Source organism: Candida orthopsilosis, assembly GCF_000315875.1.
Source record: "Candida orthopsilosis Co 90-125, chromosome 4 draft sequence".
Lineage (NCBI taxonomy): Eukaryota > Fungi > Ascomycota > Pichiomycetes > Serinales > Debaryomycetaceae > Lodderomyces > Lodderomyces orthopsilosis.
This window is the reverse complement of record NC_018297.1, coordinates 870,369-890,108: the sequence shown is the minus strand read 5'-3', so window position 1 is coordinate 890,108 and position 19,740 is coordinate 870,369. Positions and strand designations below refer to the sequence as shown.

Sequence of the window (19,740 nt, the reverse complement as noted above, 5' to 3'; positions counted from 1 at the left end):
TAAACATCTCGACGACATGGTGGAGATGAAATTCTTTTTATTCATCGACATCTGACATTGTCTATAACTCCGCATGTGATAAGAAATTTACTCCACAAATCAATTAATTTTTCGGTGATAGCGTCAATTTCCACTTGCGGATTTAAGACTAACTTTGTGAATAAGAGCCCAGACAACGGATTTGCCTACAACTTCTACAGAAACGAAATGAGTAGTCTCCGCGAATGTGTCATTAAAAATATACTTAATAGAATATCTAGTACGCCTATAACTTAGCCTTTGTCTTCAAGTCGTTACACAATCCAAGTGCGACATGTCTAGCTATGGTCATTGTAGATATCATTGGATTAGCACCGGAGGCTGTTGGCATACAACTAGCATCTGCGATGTAAATGTTGGAAGCTTCAAAAAGCTTACCTTTCGTATCACAGGCACCATATTTTGGACCTTTACCAGACATTCTGCAACTGGACATTTGATGAGCTGACCCGTATGGAGTTCCGTAGTTATCAAATGGAATTTTTGCAACCTTTTGTCTCCATTCGACATAATCTTTATCAGTGATGGATCGCTTATCTTTTGGTATCTTCGACTCAAAGATTGGAACCCATGGTTGAGGACTCAAAATCCTTACTGCACCCTCAATGTACAAAATGTCTGAAGTGACGAGGAAGGCTTGCAAAAGGGCATTTCTATCGTACTTGCTCACATTGTAATCAATGTATAATGCTTCAGGTCTGTTTGGATCGCAAGTAACTGAACCAGTGGAAGTATCACGAGTGATCAACAACATTGCGCACATGTGGTTGTAACGCAATAGATCTTTTCTTGCTTCATCGCTTCCTCTCCATGGTAAAAGAGCAGCTTGAATAAATGGTGTGTTTAAAATTGTTTCAATCTTAGCACCATGTGCTTTTCCGTCCAAGTCATCCACCTGAGTGCAGACAGAGGTCATGATTGAGTTATCAAAATGATCAGCCTCCACCTCTGGACCAAAGTCACCAAAGACAGTAGTGACTGGGTGCAATGTCAAGTTTTTACCAATGTGTTTGTTTTTGAAACCGGAGTTTTGCAAAACCACGGGCGTATTCAATGAACCACCAGAAACAACAAATCTCTTTGGACCGGTAATCTTGAATTTTCTTCCAGTAACTTCATCTTGACATAAGAGACCCGTTGCAACTCCATTTTTGTGCAAGATTTGGAGCACTCTTACCTGGTCCATGAATTTGGAACCATTTGCAGCAGCTGCACGAAACCAATTGACGGAAGATCCTTGTTTGATACCATGTTTGCAACCCAAATGGCAGAAACCACATGGATGACCATGATGACCACCTGAATTTTGCTCAATTGCTTTACTAGCGTAGCCCAACTTTTGACCACCTTCAACGAGAACTTCATTGGCCAAAGAGTGTTTAATTCCTTCAGTTGAAGCGCCCATTTGTTTCCAAACGTATTCTTGACATTTGTCGTACGAATCAGTTGCAGCAAAGTCCAATCCGTAATCATCATACCATTCTTTTCTAACCTTAAAAGGAGTCTTTAAACATGCAGACCAGTTAACAGTGGTACCTCCTCCAAATGTAGATCCCGCTAAGATAAAGATTTCTTGACTTGTTGATGTAAGCAATCCATGACCTTGGTAAAGTTGCTCGAGACCATCTTTATCAGTAAAAGTATACTCTGATGGGGAAAAGTATTTTCCTTTCTCCAAAATCAAACTTTTGTAACCATCATTGGCCAACGTGTGTGCAACAACACCAGCACCAGCACCGGATCCAATTATGACAACATCGATATCTGTCAAGTACAATTCTGCGTCTTCGAATTCCGGTTTTGGCAACATGTCATATCTAAACGGATCAGCCTGGTAACCTTCGTATGGCTTCTCTTTTTTATACTTTCCAGGGTAGTGGATAGCCTTGTAGTGCAATTCGTTACCCAATACTGCCATTGTGTTCAAAGTAAGCGCATGTACCATTCTAAATAATCTTCTTTTAGCTGGTATAGGGGAGTCACGCCAAGATGCCATCAATTGCTCACGTTCTTTCAAACTCATGTCCTTGACTAAAGTCATTGAGTTGGTCAACGTTGGGGCAAGAATTCTCGAATCCAAGATGGTCATCAAAATGATGAACAAACGTGATGCTTCTGTGGTGTTGTTATTCACGGCAAACAAAACTCTCTCCTTGAACTCAGGAATTTGTGAGGGTCTGTTGAATGTTTTGGCATATTCTTCAATTTCTTCTTGTGTCAAATGGTCACCAACAATTTCTTTAATCAAAGCAGGAGGTGTATCATGAAGAATACCATCTGAGAGAGCTGCAAACATTTCAGCATGCTTTGGCTCTGCGATATCTGGTAAAAACGAAGCCATGATGATGGTAGGGGTTAAATATCAGTTATTATGTGTGTATGAATAAAAAGCAGGGTATATCTTGCCAATTGGTGAAAGACAATTTGAAATTTGGTTAAGTAAAACGTGGGGTAAATATATCTATTGGTTTATTTTTCGCACTTCATTCCTTTCTTCGGATAGCAAAAAGAGACAGTTGGTGTGATTTTATATATTTTTAATTTTCCGCATTTTTCTATTTTTTTTCACATTCCCCCCCACTCCACATTTTCACAATAAATAGACCCTCAAATAAGTATCGGATAAATATTTTTGGAAAACGATGGATATAAATGTGAGATATTATGTAGTCAGTTATGCGGGAGTGACTACAAACTACCCCTTGTGGATTACATACTAAATTCTATAAATTGGTGTAGCCATAAGTGATAAGTAATGCTACATTCTGTCACATGCAAAAGCTTTCAACAGCAGATACAATGTATAAATCTATTTTATTTTTTTAAATGTAGGACGGAGTTTAAACGGTGTATGACAGGAGATTATTTTTTAAGTTCGTGAACATCAGTTGATTTCCTTTCAAAGTCAATAAAACATCAGAATGACAATAAAAGATTGTGAAACTTCAAAAGGAAGCCTGCAAAAGTATCTCAAGTAGGAATACAAGAATGAAGTAATTTTATCTTTTCAATTGCATGTGCTAGATTGACACAAAACTGATCTATCAAATGTCTGTTGGGCGGAGATTAACAAATCGTATGACTTTATTTCAAACACATTGGCCGCCCTAGGTGCACACTTTTAAACTAACCATATAATGTATAAAAGAGTGGATTTAGAACACGAGGGTAGACATAACTGGTATCGTTTGATTGATTTAGCAGAATATGCCCCAACAAACATAATAAATACAGCGTACATAAATGACAATTTTGTGTAAGTCTGCGAAAGTTCCTGGGCTTGCTTGTGGGATTTAAAATTTAACATAATAAGATGATTTAGCTCGTACCCGGGTTATTGAGTAGATGAAATGACACGTCACTAGCGGCCAAAATAACATGGAGTTTCTACGCCCAGGTTGAGGTGTTTGGATCTTCCGTTTTGTGTATTAAACGAATTAACCATAAATTTAAACTCCGATTCCTGCATATCATTCCGGCTTTAAGGCATAATCATCTAAATCTTCAGGAATTCCCATCTCCTTTCTAAGCTGTGACTTCTGGATGCCAGACTTTTCAGATAACCAAGAGAGCATGGTTTCGATCAGATCAGTGAAAAACTCAATACCAGCTTTCAACCTTTTGAGTTCTTGATACTGTTGAAGTTGTTGATTCTGTTCAGTCAATTGGTCAATCTCAGCATACAAAGCATCCAAGTCTTGTAATCGACCTACCCTTTCAGGGACTGCTTCAGCACTTCTTTCAGCACGCACTTCTTCCAATTGTTGTTGCAACTGATTAAGATGTTTCTTTTTTGACTCCAAATCATGCTTTAAACACTTGGCTCTGTCAATTTTGTTCATCACAACAGTATAAGTAAAAGACCAATACAAATTGGTCGTTCCACTCTTCTCTTGTTGTATTAACCCTTCGTCTACTAAATTTGACACTAACTCTTTCACTTGCATTCCAGGGATCTTGCATGCTTTGCTCGCTTTTTGCTCAATTTCCTTCAAGGTGTAAAAGGCATGGGTGGATTGGAACCAAGAATGTAATAACTTGAGCTTCTCCTCGTGAGACACTGTTCTGTTGGGAGCCATGGTGGTGTGTTTATTTTTGTAATTGAAGAAAATGTGTTGCAAAATATTTGATTTGGCAATACCCAATAAGATCTGAATCAGATTTCGGTTCTTGGTAGTACCAACATAGAAAGTAATTACGAGCTATCAAGAAGCTAACAGAGAGACCGTCCATTCTACTATTAGAGCTACTTTTTTGATAGGAAACCACATTCTTCAAAGAGATGAGTCTAAAGCATGTATCTATTCTTTTCGCAACAATAATTTGTCAATTGAATCTAAGTACAATGTAATGCATTACCACTTATCCATAAAAAGCCTGTCCTCTTGAATATAGATTTAAAGAACTAACTGCCAAAAATTCTAACAAAAGTACTCTCAATCACACTAGCTTTCCACATCATACAATACACTATCTTGGCTTAAAAAGTATTTGAGGTTTCGGTGATCCTTGTCACCACCAGAGACAATCCCAGCAAAACCTAAAGGACCACGATCACATTCGCTACAGATCAATAGTCTCTCCACGTCGATTTTTTCATGCTCTTCCTCATGGACTTGAGAACCAACTATTATCGGCTCTGCTAGTATTTCCGAAGGTTTGCTCACACCTATATTATCGAAATCCCATACATCACTAATACGGTAGAATGAGATCGTCGATGAACTTAGTTTTGGATTTGTCTTGTCAAATTGAAATGACTCTATATACACACAATTTGGTGCATTTTCGATATTAAATGATGGTATGGCGGACGAGTAAGCGATTATACGTGCATTACAATTGGTAAATGGACATCGGAGTACTATTTGTGTTTTTGAAGATGTGATTTTTTCTGGTTCTATTTCATCTCTAGATTTAAGGGGCATCTTGTGTATGGTCCTTAGTAAATTATGAAAAATGTTCCACATCGGATTTTATTTTTCTGTGGTTGGTTTTTCATCTTATCAAAACCACTTGAAGAATTTAGTTACCAGAAGGAACATCAGCAATGAACCCATCTGCGAAGACTACAAGGAGTGGCCTAGAATGAAGAGAGATTAATATTTAAGTGACCTCTCTGTGGCCATAAAATTGTGAATTACTAAAGTTTGTGAACCTTTGCATGTCACTCCTTGAAGTAGGAAATAAAGAACTCAAGCAAATATATTCACTGCATTTGAGTTACAAATTACCATTCTAGACTTATTGACTATTCGGGAAGACTTGAATGTATAAGTTTTGTTTTAAAAGTCTATGGCTGCAATTCGATGCAATTTGCAATATTTCCTAATAGGGAAAAAGGTAAACAAAAGACTTCGTTTCCCAAAATCTTGCACAATTAAATTTCAAATTCACCAAAGGACCTTTGATTGATGAATGAAAAAACACAAGAAGGGGCAACAAGGACGTGAATATTGTGAAATCTACGAGAATTTAATTACTGTAAAAAATTGTATCACCTTGTCCTTCAACGTTCGGTACCCTTTTTAACAACACCAAACAAAGGACGCTCTTGCATTAGCCTACTCAATCATCAAACAATCTTTTCCCATGTCAAGACTTAATAAGAACTGGAACAGTTTGTACTCTTACAACCAAGGTACTGTCTACCTACATTTGAAAAACAATGACTTGCTCCAACTACGGTTCGACTTGAATGGACTGTTTACTGATGAAAGCAATTTACAAAATAATCAACAAGTGACAGCATTGACACCACCACCAAACAATTCGACGTTGTTTATTTTAAATGACGAATTATATGGGTTAAAGAAAAGCGAATCGAGTCAAGACAGTGATATATGTGGCGATGGAAGTTTTTCTATTGTAAAGTTTGACGACGATTCATGGGACAATGAAATTGAGTTGGACTTTAACAAAGTAGCTGACTCATCGTTTTATCAATATTCGACTGTCTTAACTAATAGCGATACTTCAGACTTGTTATACATCTATGGTGGATTATGTGGACAAACTAATGAATCGACAAACAGATTGGTGTCGGTCAATGTATCATCGGGCCAAGTCAATAATATTACCACATCAACTAAACCACAACCGTTTTATGGAGCCTCCAATATTCTTGCACCAAATGTTCAATCACAACTAATAATTGGTGGTGAACTGAATAGCGGGTGGTTAAATATGTACCAGCTAGCGACATGGGATTTTAGTTCCGGCTGGTCATTCAGGCAAGTTAACAAGGTTGATGATACTACGATCAACTCAAGAACTTTCCCTTTAACCCTTCCACTATTCAAGCCACTCACAGCTTCCGACAATGTTTCTAACAACTTTCGCATTGATGAAGTGTTGATGATTGGTGGTGATCTTGGCAGTGAGGAAAGCACACCAAAATATGCCAAATTGCAAATGAATAGTAATGACTGGACCTGGAATGCAACGGAAGCGGAAGGGTTTCAACTAGGTGAAGTATTGGGTGCTGCAACTTTATTTTCGACATTGGTGATTATCAACTCCACGAGAGATTTAAAGGATAAGCGTATGGTTAGTCAAGGATACCAGGTCAATCTATACGATGTTGATACTTTTGAACCAGTGAGTAATGTAAAGGAAAATACCAAGCTACTAGAAACTACAAGTGATTCCCGCCCAAGTAATAGCTCCAACAATAAAGAAAAGATTATCTTAGGAACAGTACTACCGATTTTTTTTGTGTCATTGATTACGGGGATTCTTGTATTTTTTTATATATACAAGCGCAAGAAATCAAAATCACCAGAAGAAAACTCGGCTTATAATGAAATTGATTACAAGTTTGACTACGTTGACCCACCAGCTTCGTTTACGGCTGGTAACCATCATCACCTATCACCACTATATCTACATGATAATGACTCAAATTCAACATTGAGTGGTGCTGCATCAATTGATTCTTGGATGAAAAAGAGACAAGATTTTGATAGAAGTCGATTGAGGAATAGTTATCTTGCTTCAAATGAAACATTACAGACTGTTGATGATGAAGTAAGTAGTCGTGCTAGTGAAGAACATCAACGAGACGAAGAGATGTTAGAAGTGAAAAATGTACGGCCTAGTTTGGATCCAAATAACCCATTTGTGCATAAATCTGTGCGTAATTTACGCAAATCATTCAGTTTTTCTCAAACTCCACCAACTAGCCCTGTAATGAAGAATGAACAAGTTAAGCTCAAGAGTAAGCGATTGACCAAGACGGAGCATTTAATGGGAAATGCATTGATTGATGATGAAGGTGCAGAAGACGATAAACTCGTCAAAGGTGTTTTAATACCACACCATGAATCAAACTCTGAACTTACGTCAATTGATGATAAGATGGACGTGCAGGTGTTAGTCAGTAGTAAAAGAAGATCAATTTTGAAAATTATGAATCCAGATACTGCTAATGGTGATGATGAAACGGGTATTACTCACTATGAGCTGCTGCTGCAAATCGATAATGAAGGAGACGCTACCCATAATGAAGAAGCAGATCGGAGCCAGGGCGACGTGGAGCACGTGAACGACGAATATACAAATCTTAGACAGAGAATACCATCTGGCTCGAAGGAGTAAAGTATGTTTTGTGCAAAGAAAAGTTATTGATTATGTAATCTATATGTACTATAAGTTATTGATACAAGACAATTTATTCTTTGTAATTTGAAAGGATTTCTACCACGAGGAAGTAATAGCTCCAATTATGTATACCGACGTTACAGTGACGGGGGTGCGACATTAATTCATCGTTAAACATTCAAGTAGAAATGTTTAAACCCCGTTGTTTAGTGATCTGTATTTATGATCTACTGATACTGCATATAAAGTAAATCATGTGCATCTATTAATAAAAGTACCGGCTATTCTGGAAGTGAGCATAGTCAAAGAGACTTATTGTGGGTTTAGGGGGAAGTAGTTTTCTATTTTTATACTAGGCGGTGAAGACGGTGATAGTCGGCGATAACACAAGACTTTTATAGCCTCACCCCAGGATTACTCTATGTTTCTCAATTGGAGGACCTGTTCTCTGAAACAACAAGAATTACTTTTTGTGGAATTCGTGTGACAAAAGACGCATATAGCAGGTTTCTACAAGGGAGGGATTTTTACAAAAAAAGAACGTGAATATATGTGTATTGTGGTAGTGTTCACTATGCCTAACTGCTATAAGTTTAGTTATATATGAGCTCTGTATGTTGATTGGATAAGTTAGTTTTTAGTTTGTAACACGAGTGGTTTAGTTTATGTAGTGTACTCAAGTGTGGTGTGGTAATTATAATTTTATGTTTATAACTCTAATATTTTTTTTTTTTCTTCTTCATTACCAATTCTATTGTAATTTATACAGAAGTCATAGAAATACGAAGACCGACAGATAAAGACAAAGCCCATTTACCATTTTCAACCAAACATATCCCATCACAGTTCCATTGTCTTTGTAACATCAACAGATAGTCAGAGCTCTAACCACATCTAAAAGCAGACCGGTCCAGTTCATTCAGTTACGGCTTTCCTAGTTTACACCGTTTCCTTTCAGACAAGCCTTTCTCTGCTATGGATCTAAATCAGGAAATGGACCAGTTGGCGTCTGAATTCTACAATGACTTTACGACAAAAGCCAATGTTGATAGCAATCAGAAGGCTGCTTTTACAGAAGATTTTGTCATCACACCTGACTCTAGTAATCAAAATCAAACTTTTGCTCCGCAAAACCACCGTCAAACGGATGAGGACTATGCGCAGTTGTATTCACAACATTCAAAGCCTACGGCTAATTTAAATGCCAATGGTTTCCAGCAAGATAATCTAGGTGACACGACATTAACAGAGTTTCAGTTAAACGATATAAATTTCGATTTCCTTTTGAAATCGCAGCAGCAACCTCAGCAACAACAAGAGCGATCAGTGCCACAGATACAAGAGGGCCTACTATCAAACAATACTAGTGGCCCACAGTTTTTCCAATCGGATCGAGAGCCTAATCCAACGCAACAACAAGAACAATCTTATTACCAATTACAACACCAACAAGATGAATATGACATTAGTGGTAATTCAAAGGCTGGAGCAGGAAGTATGCCAGGAGCATTTGCTCAGCAAGGCGATAATATGGAACTAGATGATTCTCCGCCATTTACTATTGAGCTGGATCTCTATTTCGACCAAGGTCCGGATAATAACTCAATCATCACTAGTAGCAACCTACAACCTCACCACGACAATAGATCATCAATCATTAGCCATAGCAACAACGCTGGATATCATAGCAATCATTTGAAGAGTCCCACGCAGCCCAACGATTTCAATGTCAGCCCGTTTGATGACGCGTCAAGAGTTTCATCAGTTCAAAACATAAAGTACATGGGGAATAACAATCTTGACGCAGCTAAAGCTATCAATCGACGTAGCCTCATTGACAATGAAAGTCAACAATTTATGGGGAGGTTGAGAAATGGATCTATAGACTCGTACTACGCAGCCAATGTTATCAACCAGCATTTGCATCCACAGCTGCAGCTTCCGCAGCATCAATATCAGTATCAGCAACAAGGTGGTGCTCAAAATAATTCAGCATCCTTTCAGGAGATGTCACCGATTACAACAACCACATCAAATACGCATTCCATATCTTCTCTACATTCAACACAGCCGTCGTTTTTTTCAGCACAGCAATTTTTCACAAGAAACTCAATAGACCAACAGCCGCTGTCGATGAACAGGCCTTCTCTGGATTTATTTGGTCGTCCTTCCTTGGATAGTCAGCAATCGCAACAACAACAGCAACGTAATGCAAGATATACCAGTTTCACCAATTCCATTTCCAATATGATTCCATTTATGGGTGATAGAAGTCAATCTCAAAGGTCGCCTTCAGGTAATTCAACACAAGCGGTTTTGAATAGTGGTACCGCACCAAATCAGCCTAGGCATTTGATTCGGTCAATATTTAAATCTAATTCGGGTTTGAATTCGAGCCAAAATCAAATAAATGACGATGCGGACGAAAAGATGGATACTAATGATGATGTGAATATGGATGAAATATCGAATCAATTTTTAACCACACCTGCAGACAACTCCAATTTGACAATGAATTCCGAGTTTGAACCTGAGCTTGAACAACCAAAGAAACAAAGGACATCCAAGAGAAGCTTGTTTACGAGATTTAAGTCTTCCAAGCAACCAGATGACATTGATGATATTCCAAAAATTGGTGAAAAAGAGCCTTTGTTACAAGAAAGTGAGAGTTTGGAAACTGCAAATATTGGTTCGGGCCAGGCATCTAGTGGAACTCCATCTTTTATGACTGGGGGTCCAGTCAATTTGGAAAACACAACTTCCGAATCTTCGCAAAATGTTGCTGAACCTGATTATGCGGCATTGTTTGAGAATGTAGGTAAAAGGAAACCTATGGGGTCGAATTATAGAAAACCTAAACGTGAAAAGTCCAAAGAAGATCAATCTCAAATACAACAGCAAATGAACACCAGTAACACACCCACAACGTCATCCTTATTCTTTGGTAAGAACAATCAAATAGGTAAAGGGGCAAGCAGTAACAACTCACTTGCTGATAATACAAGCGCAACCAATATTAGTGTCAATTCCTCCAATGCATCATCATCGCTTGCCGGCCAGAGCATGATTTTGAATGAGAATGATGACCAAACGGTGACCTCCACATCTACACCACCACCACCACCGCCATCCACTTCCTCATTAGCAACTGCATCGAAACGTATATTAGGATCGAAGATCATGATGAAGAACAATAAAAAGTCATCATCAAAGATTACCAAAAAGGATAAAGAAAAGGACAAAGATCGTGATATTATTCCACCCGATGAAGAGCCAATAATTGCATCATTAGATACACCAGTAGCAACAATGATTTCCAAGGGAGTTGAAGTTGAAGTTGATTTAGCATCATTGGATTTACCACCCGATACCAAAATCTTCCCTACATCAATTATAAATTCCAAAAATCGGACTAGGGGTAGAAAAGAAAACAAAGAAGCTGATTTAAATGATGAGACCAAGATTTATCTATGTAATTATTGTTCAAGAAGATTCAAACGACACGAACATTTGAAACGACATTTTCGATCGTTGCATACATTTGAAAAACCGTTTGATTGTCCCAAATGTAATAAGAAATTTAGTCGGTCAGATAATCTTCAACAACATTTAAAGATTCATAATGCAGATGATAATGGAGTTGCTAAGGAGGAAGAAGAGGGAGATATTGAAACTGGTGTTTATAGAGATGATATATGAGAGATTTTATAGGGAGGGTTTATGTACTTTTGACTATGCAAATGTAAAATGAAACTCTCTGATTAATAATCAAGGAGAACGTGTAATGTTCAGAAAGAGCGGTTTAAGGTGTAGTTTAGTAGATAGAGGCACTTACTGCACAAAAATCGATTTGCTTCATTTGTAAGTATACAAATTAGATTTAAAATCAAATGAATCAGTTGAATTAAAAGAACACGAAATACACACAAAATAGATAAAAAGCAAACTGAAACTACCAAACCCACATGAACTAATTGTTTTTTTCCGAAACATACCACCTCTGGAAATTCTGTTATACTAAGCTAATAGATCTCAAACTCTTCCATCTCCCTATTTCCCTGAGCTTTGTTCTTGAATCAAATCAGTAAACAACTTTCTTTGAACACGTTCGTCACCAATTCCAGCAATATCACCATCATTGGAACCCCCATTCGTAATACCAATTTTCTTTTTAACTGATGGTTTATTAACCATACCTTTTATTCCACCAACACAAATGTTTCTCTCTTGATGTTTCCTCATGGCATCAACTCTAACAAATTCTTTACCACAGGCGCATTTACTCAATTTGGACTCATTATGTCCTTTCAAATGACGATTTAAATCATGCTGTCGAACAAATCGTTTACCACAAAATTGACAACCAAATGGACGATCGCTTAAATGAGTTTGAACGTGGGATCGAACATTGTATCGACGTGTGAATACTTTACCACAATTTTTGAACGTACATATGAAATTTTTATCTTCTGTGGGACCAATCCAATAATTGTCAATGGCACCGGGAGGTAGTAATGATGTTTTTTTAACTCGGTTTCTTGGTGATGAATCTTTGAGTTGTTTCTTGAGGGAGTTTTTCAGGTTGGGGCTTATGAGGGGACTCCATTCGAGACTTGGCTGTTGTTGTTGAAGAGTTTTGGATTTAACGGGAGTCGATAAGTAGGTGTTGTTGCGTAATGGGGTGATTTGAGCAATCGTGGCGTTAGGATCGGGGCTGGCATCTTGCTCTGCTGCAGATGGTGATTGTTGGGAACCTCTGTTGGTGGTTGGTTTATCGGGGGACGTATAATATCGTATTGGTGATGAGTTGATAGTTGAGAATGGCGATGAGTTTAGGTAATTGTTGTTGTTGTTACTACGAGAAGGACTTCTGACTGACTGTCTACTAGATGCACCCGTGGCAGCTGACAGTTGACTTGATGGATTATATCGTTGACTTAGCTGTTGTAACTGTTGTTGTTGCATTTGTATTTGATTTAGAGTTGATTTATGTGGTGTCTCATTGTCACATAGTTGCTCTTCTTCTTGGATATGGTGCAAGGCAGTAGACAACTGTTGCACCAGTTGTTGCTGAGGTTGTTCGCGATTGTAATACATTGGGGTATAGAAATTGACACTGGAATTTCTTAGACTTGGATGCAAAGGCGAAATGTCTTGTTGTTGACTATGTTGGAATAAACTGTTGGGCCTACCTGGTGATGGAGATTGTGGTTCTGGTGAAGATTGCCAATTGGGAGAATCATTTGAGTTGGAGAGTGTTGGTGGTGAAGGTGGAGGTAAAAAGGTATTGAAAAGGAGGTTGTTAACAAGTTCATTTCCTTGTTGTGAATCCAATTGTTGTTGTTCGGTTGAGCTTGAAGGTTGTTGTTTTGTATTCAAAGCAGTTTGTGTCATTGCTGGAGACATCAATTGCTCCTGTTGTTGATTGGCTTGGTATGAACTTCCGTTGTTGGCTGCTTTCGCCAGATAGACAGGTTCATGTACCGGCAAAGGAACATATCGCATATCCGATCCCATTTGCTCGTCATTCTCATGTTTCAACATATTTCTTTCTTCTAATAGTGGCTCAAAATCGTCAACATATTCATATGGTAATTTTGGTTGTAAAAACGCATCACTCATGAGACTAGTTTTCTGTTGTTGCTGCTGTTGGACATATTGTAGTGATTGCAAATACTTTGCAGAATAAGAATTCACAATTTTGTTGGTTTCATTCTGACGATATTGATATTTGTTTGATCTTGTTTGTAATGGTGAAGGCGACGTTTGTTCTTTTGTTTTGTTCTGCTTGGAACGAGGTTGTGGTGGTGGAAATTTATAAGATTTGGGACTTTGATTAGTGACTACATAATCATTTTGTTTTAAAGTTCGTGGTTGAGTAGCACTAATTTGATGGTTATTGTAACTTTGATTTTGTTGTGATTTTGTTGGTGTTGAAATTTGCTTTATTGGTGACAGTTGAGCCAATCGATTATTTATGAAAGCATCTTCTTCATCATAATCATCTTCATTAGCAAATTTGGTATCAAATGCTGGATCTTTTTCGAAATTGAAATTTAGTATATCTTGACTTGGAGTGTCTTTTTTGATGGGTTTATTCAGTAGTCTTGATTGCGATTGATTCGGAACCGTACTGATAATATCTTGCTGTTGCTGTGATTGAGCTTGATTATTACCAGCTCCATTCAATAAATCACCAGGATTAATGTTTCTCCAATCAATAGATTTTCCAAACAATTGTTGATTAGGCTTGTAAAAATCACTAGGTTGGATAGTACCGCCAATTGACCAATCTCTAGTATGATCAATAAATCCAAATATTGCCGTACCACTCATTTGTCTACTATGAGTTTTTGACTTGTGTCTTGAATGATGACTATATGACGCAGATGCAGATGCAGATGCAGACGCAGATGTAGAAGTGATTCCTCCTCCATTATTGGTCATGGCAAAACCACTAGGAACATCTAAGTCCTGTAATCCATTGAGCGTCTCATTAATCAAGTAGTCGATATCATTATTGCTACTGGCATCATTTGCGTTGTTGTTACCATTATTGTTATTGTTGTTATTAGAGTTGAGATCTTGGGGTAACCAAAATTGATCAAGATTGTCAACATTGAGTTGTAGATCCAGTCTCATGGTCTCTCCTTCATCTCCAAACATGATGTATTTCTCCATGATTGATCGAGTGGAAACTGGGGTGTGTTTATATATCGGTGAATTTGAGAAGTTGAAGTGTTTGGTTGGATTTCCTCTAGGCGATGAGTGTTGGATTGATGAAAATGTGTGTTGCTGAGTTTATAAATTATTTCTGATGCGCTTTATTAAATTAACGGGTATGTACTATGTGTAGCTTGGTTGGGTATGTGAACGAACTAGTAAAAGAAGCTGGTGGTGTAAATCACTGGAAAGAAATATGATTCTTCAAAGGTTTACGAAAATGGTTATTCTTTTTCTTTTCTCTCCTCCTCGTGGTTGCATTCGTATCACAGAATGTATATGTGACAGAAGAAGCAAGTAATGCAATTGTGATTATGATAGATTTCATATACTTATTCTTCTAAATTGAGAAAAATTGATGCAAAATTGATTTTAGTTGCAATCAACTTGCCTAATTAGGACACAAGGTAAACATTGCCAATTTTTTTCTCTCTTTAGATTTTGTGGTACTTTTAATAATACATACAATGTGAACAACTTGAGATACCCAAAATCTGATTTACATATATCATGAGGAAATTAAGCTGTACTTCTGTTGCTCTCTCGTATGATTTATAAGGGCTCTACAGTAGGCAATTTTTGTTTACAGCCAATGAATTAAATGAATTAAGAGGAAGTGATGATGATGATGGGGAATTTTGAATCCTCATTGGCTCTTGAATTTATATATAACATAACCATTATCACTACTATGTATATAAGCCACCGGTCAATGTTTGGCTATTCCATTGTCTTGCTCCGAGAGGATAATACTAAACACAAAGAACGCCAGACACAACTGTTTTTGTCTGGGACCATGTTGTTTGTTAATCTACGTCATTACTACACTAACCACTTGCTACGTTTTTCTCAACTATAAATATTGTAACTTCATCTTTTTTAATTAAATATAATCGCTATACATTGCTATCTCCAGTTTATTCCAAAAGTAACATTTTCCTTGGATCTTCAATCAATTCTTTAATAGTCTTTAAAAATGTAACAGCTTCTCTACCATCCAAAACTCTATGATCATAAGTCAAGGCCAAATACATCATTGGTCTAGAAACGATTTGTCCGTTAACAGTGACTGGTCTTTGTTTGACACCATGTAATCCTAATACGGCAGTTTGTGGCATATTAATAATTGGAGTACCATAAAGGGATCCAAAGACACCTCCATTAGAAATGGTGAATGTACCACCAACCATATCTTCCAAGGCTAATTTACCATCTCTGGCTTTTTTACCCAAGGCAGCAATTTCTTTTTCAATACCCAAAATTGATCTTGATTCGGCATTACGAACAATTGGAGTGACTAAACCCTTTGGTGTAGCAACAGCAATTGAAATATCAGTATAATCTCTGAAAACTAAGGTGTCATTGTTTTCAATGGAGGCATTGACAGCTGGGATGTCTTTAGCAGCCAAACAAGCAGCCTTGGAGAATGCACCCATGAAACCTAATTTGATTCCAGTTTTTTCCAAAAATTCATCCTTGTATAATTTTCTCATTTCCATTAAATTGGACATGTCAACTTCATTGAATGTAGTTAATGAAGCAGCAGTGTTTTGTGATTCCTTAAGACGTTCAGCAATTCTTAATCTCATTCTGTTCATCTTGACTCTTTCTTCACTTCTAGAAAAGTTGGTAAAAGTTGGAGCATCTGAAGAAGAGGAAGTTTCTTGTTTCTTTGGTGATGATGATTCCTTCTTTGGAGGGGCTGGTTTAGATTCTTTCTTTGGTTCTTCTTTTTTAGGTTCTGGTTTGGATTCTTCCTTCTTTGGTTCCTCTTTCTTTGGCTCTTCCTTTTGTTGTTCTCCTTCATCCTTACCCGATGATGATTCTTCCTTCTTGGCTGAAGCACCACCTTCTGGAGCATCGCCTTCTTCAATTTCAGCAATTTCTTGTCCAACTTCAACAGTTGATTCAACATCAACTAAAAATTTGGTGATAGTACCACTAACTGGAGCATTGACTTCAACATCAATCTTATCAGTTTCAATAGTAGCGATAGTTTCATCTAAATTTACAAAATCTCCAACTTCTTTATTGAAAGCAGCTAAAGTACCTTCAGTGATTGATTCAGCCATATCTGGTACTTTGACTTTGGTAGACGCATATCTAACAGAACCTAAAGACAAGGAAGCGAATTTATTGTTGATGGTGTTGTGGTGAGTTTTGGTAATCGGTTGATTATGAAGAGATCTAGTAGCTTGAACGCTGGAAAATTTCAAACTAGTGGTGGCAACATTTGACTTGAGTGCTCTTTGAGCAGTTCTTTTTAAACTTGAATTAACTCCTCTTGACAACATTATGAGATGTAGATGATCTATGTGAGCGTAGAATATGTGGATGTGACTTAATTGAGTCTATTTAAAAATAAAAGGTCCAATTTGTCGAGAAGAGAATTTTGGTGAAGTCGTGGAGAAACAGAAAAAAAAATTTTGTTGCTAAATAAAATTGTAAAATATATTATTGGTGATAGTTTTCACTTCTTCGGTTAATAAAAGAAAAACTCCGGGAGTCATCTACTATGAGAGAGAAAAAAAACTTTTGTAACCGATATGCACCGTAGATATAGAGGGAGTATCCAATATATAACGGTTACTAGTTTGTAGTGCGTTGTCAGTTATTGACATTGTAGTACCATTAAGCGCAATTGTCTATCGTCACATCTCATTTACTTTGAAATAAGAGTTTAGTAATTGATGATCCCGGTATAAGAAGGAAACGTGTCAGTTTTATACTATTTATTTTCTTTTTTTTTACTCCGAGAGTCTCGGTTACTCCGCTTAGTCTAGAGTTCCCGGGTGACGCAGGAGAAAAAACAAAAAGAAAACAGAAAAACATATTAGAACTCCGAACATTCCAATTGGTTGCAAATGATTATATAAGCTGCGAAGGCAGAAGAAGCCATAAATGAGCTGGCTTTACGTGCCATACGACTATTTTAAGTATTAAAAAGGTGGAGGCAAAACCTACTAAGAAGTGGTAAATGTTTAAATATGCAGTTACTTTGAAGAGAAATGAGACTAAAATTTAGGGAAAATGAAAGTTCACACTTTTCCAAAATCACAACCTTGTAATTTTAGTCTGGTTTGTTATCTAGAAAGATTTAGAGAGATGCTTCTCAGTTGAAAAAAGCAATTTTCCAGTTCTCAATCCTATCAACAGTTAATCGCAAATGTAAGCCGTATCTATTCTCCTTTACTAATTGATAGATTACAAGCAGTACCAGTAAGTACTCTTTAAATAAATATTTTCTTGATGCAGTAACTGTTTTTTTGGTCTTCTTACTAGATGGTGTTGCAAAGTATAAATATTTTTGAACATAGACAAAGGTAGATGTGACGCAAAAGAAAAGACAGATTAACCGTAACTAAGATTTCAGTTGAAGTTATTATCATATACTTAAGGGTTATACTGTGTCAATAGAAAGAGAAAATGAACGATACTAAAGGAGTGAAACATGTGGCGAGTGTACTCTGTATATAAAGGGTATTTGCTAGTTTACACACTTTTATACACTTGACAGAATTTGCAGTAAAGATGGGACACATAGTTAATGGGGTGCAAAATATTACTTAAAGTAGCAAATTGGATTTTAGTTTTGGTACAGAGTATGCTGTATATGAAGCCATTTTTAAGTAATTAAGCATATAACCTAAACTACACATGTGCTGTATGTTGTGTAAAATCGGTGTTATAACCATTGCACATTTTATATAACCGAAGGGTTTTATTCACAAAAACGGAGGTTGCGTATGACAAGGCTTGGGAACAAGCTACCTTTTACAAGAAGTGGGGAGAGGAAGAGCTTGAAACCGAGGTATTACAATATTCGTCTACCATGTAACAAATGGAGATAGAAGATGCTACAGTTTAGTTTAGGATAGATTAAATATGGTCGTGTGAATCGGGTCAAGACAATATGCGTAACAAGCTTCTCTCTCTCTCTCTCTCTCTCTCTCTACTTTTTTTTTGATTTTTTCAACTATTTCAAACGGTTGTGGTTTACACCTTGTTTCTATAATCCAAAGAATTTAAGGTTATAGACAGAGTGAGGTAATCGTATAGAAAGGCTGTCTATACTCAGTATACAATGCAATAAAATACGGCAAGTGGAGACGCATACAATTGAAAGATGAAAGGAGGAGATTTACATTGACTTCATATATGGTCATAGTTGATAGGATGACAGGTGAATAATTTCTTGAACTAGAGTATGAGATGAGATGAGGTGAGAGAGGGGTGTAAAAAAGAAGTAGTTTAGCACTACAGCGGTTACTTTAGCAATGAATCAAGAAGAGCAAAGGTAAAAGTAAAAATGCGGAGAAATGAGGGGTATGAATAACATAGTATGAAGCAAACGTTTTATTTTTAATTTCTTTTATTTAAAAGCCCATTGTACATGTTTAACCGCACAAAGTTATTTCAATTGAAGATCAAAGACACAAAAAGAACAATAAAAAAATAGAACAAATACGGAGCGTCACACAGTAAGTACGGGATAAAAATAAATTTTTTAAATAAAACTTTAAAAAAAGACACCGAAATGTGGAGTAAGAACAAAACAAAACAAAACAAAACAAAACAGAACAGAACAGAACAAGAAATAGCGTGAAACACATCAATGATATCACTCATTGAGACAAATACAATCAATTGCTTTTTCATTCGGTATTACATTGCGTAATCAATTGATGTAAAAGAAACCGAGACGGGTAGTAAAGTAGAAGTAAAGAACAGTTCGTCAAGTGCAGCGGAAACAGAACCTACGTCACTAATGATTACGTAGGTTCTGTTAGCTAGTGATATACTATGAGGGTGACATAATTGGATACGTAATTTAGGAAGTCAATGGCAGATATTACCACAACGAGAACAATAAGAATCTTTAGATTAACAGCAGAGGGGGAAGACGGAGTTTGTGCAGTGAGGTCAAGTCGAAAAGGACTAAGAAATATGAATAGACCAGTTGACCCCATTATCCCCTATTTCTTCTCTCCTTTCTTTGTCTATACACATAATGTAATCTATTTCCTATACATCTGTAGTAATTGGTAGTATTATCTGAGGGAGATTGGGTTAAGAAATTCTGAAAAAGGTTCTTTTAGCAATAAAAAATGAGTGACTTGATAATACGTTTGTATAAACAATTAGCATATTACTATTTCATACTAAATACACACACACATATATATATACACAATAACATACAATAACATACAATACATTGGTATGTATCATTTACACTCCACACTTTTTTCTAAACCGTTTTTTCTTTTCCAGGTATACATTAAGTACTACAAAATTGCGTTTTTTCTTTATTTGGTAGTCTAAATCTAGCCACAACTACTATTACATACCAGAATAAAGCAGAAATACGGCAGC

At 36.9% G+C, this 19,740-nt stretch overlaps 7 protein-coding genes across 7 annotated transcripts; 2 read left to right on the top strand and 5 right to left on the bottom strand. All coding sequences in view use genetic code 12, as the record gives it.

The window, feature by feature from the left end:
* Positions 1–265: 265 nt before the first annotated feature.
* CORT_0D04510 (hypothetical protein) lies at positions 266–2,380 on the bottom strand (the record flags this gene model as incomplete). Its single annotated transcript, XM_003869377.1, has 1 exon — positions 266–2,380. One exon carries the CDS (start codon positions 2,378–2,380, stop codon positions 266–268), a length of 2,115 nt encoding a protein of 704 aa, XP_003869426.1.
* A 1,129-nt stretch (positions 2,381–3,509) lies between these two features.
* On the bottom strand, positions 3,510–4,118 carry CORT_0D04500 (hypothetical protein; the record flags this gene model as incomplete). The annotated part of the gene is made up of 1 exon (XM_003869376.1): positions 3,510–4,118. The coding sequence occupies one exon, from the start codon at positions 4,116–4,118 to the stop codon at positions 3,510–3,512; it is 609 nt and encodes a 202-aa protein (XP_003869425.1).
* Positions 4,119–4,484: 366 nt separating this feature from the next.
* On the bottom strand, positions 4,485–5,009 carry CORT_0D04490 (guanine nucleotide dissociation stimulator; the record flags this gene model as incomplete). Its single annotated transcript, XM_003869375.1, has 1 exon — positions 4,485–5,009. One exon carries the CDS (start codon positions 5,007–5,009, stop codon positions 4,485–4,487), a length of 525 nt encoding a protein of 174 aa, XP_003869424.1.
* Positions 5,010–5,631: 622 nt separating this feature from the next.
* CORT_0D04480 (hypothetical protein) lies at positions 5,632–7,638 on the top strand (the record flags this gene model as incomplete). The annotated part of the gene is made up of 1 exon (XM_003869374.1): positions 5,632–7,638. The coding sequence occupies one exon, from the start codon at positions 5,632–5,634 to the stop codon at positions 7,636–7,638; it is 2,007 nt and encodes a 668-aa protein (XP_003869423.1).
* A 978-nt stretch (positions 7,639–8,616) lies between these two features.
* On the top strand, positions 8,617–11,340 carry CORT_0D04470 (Mnl1 transcription factor; the record flags this gene model as incomplete). Its single annotated transcript, XM_003869373.1, has 1 exon — positions 8,617–11,340. One exon carries the CDS (start codon positions 8,617–8,619, stop codon positions 11,338–11,340), a length of 2,724 nt encoding a protein of 907 aa, XP_003869422.1.
* Positions 11,341–11,691: 351 nt separating this feature from the next.
* Positions 11,692–14,322, bottom strand: CORT_0D04460 (Ace2 transcription factor; the record flags this gene model as incomplete). The annotated part of the gene is made up of 1 exon (XM_003869372.1): positions 11,692–14,322. One exon carries the CDS (start codon positions 14,320–14,322, stop codon positions 11,692–11,694), a length of 2,631 nt encoding a protein of 876 aa, XP_003869421.1.
* Positions 14,323–15,281: 959 nt separating this feature from the next.
* On the bottom strand, positions 15,282–16,658 carry CORT_0D04450 (Kgd2 dihydrolipoamide S-succinyltransferase; the record flags this gene model as incomplete). Its single annotated transcript, XM_003869371.1, has 1 exon — positions 15,282–16,658. One exon carries the CDS (start codon positions 16,656–16,658, stop codon positions 15,282–15,284), a length of 1,377 nt encoding a protein of 458 aa, XP_003869420.1.
* Between the last annotated feature and the right edge of the window lie 3,082 nt (positions 16,659–19,740).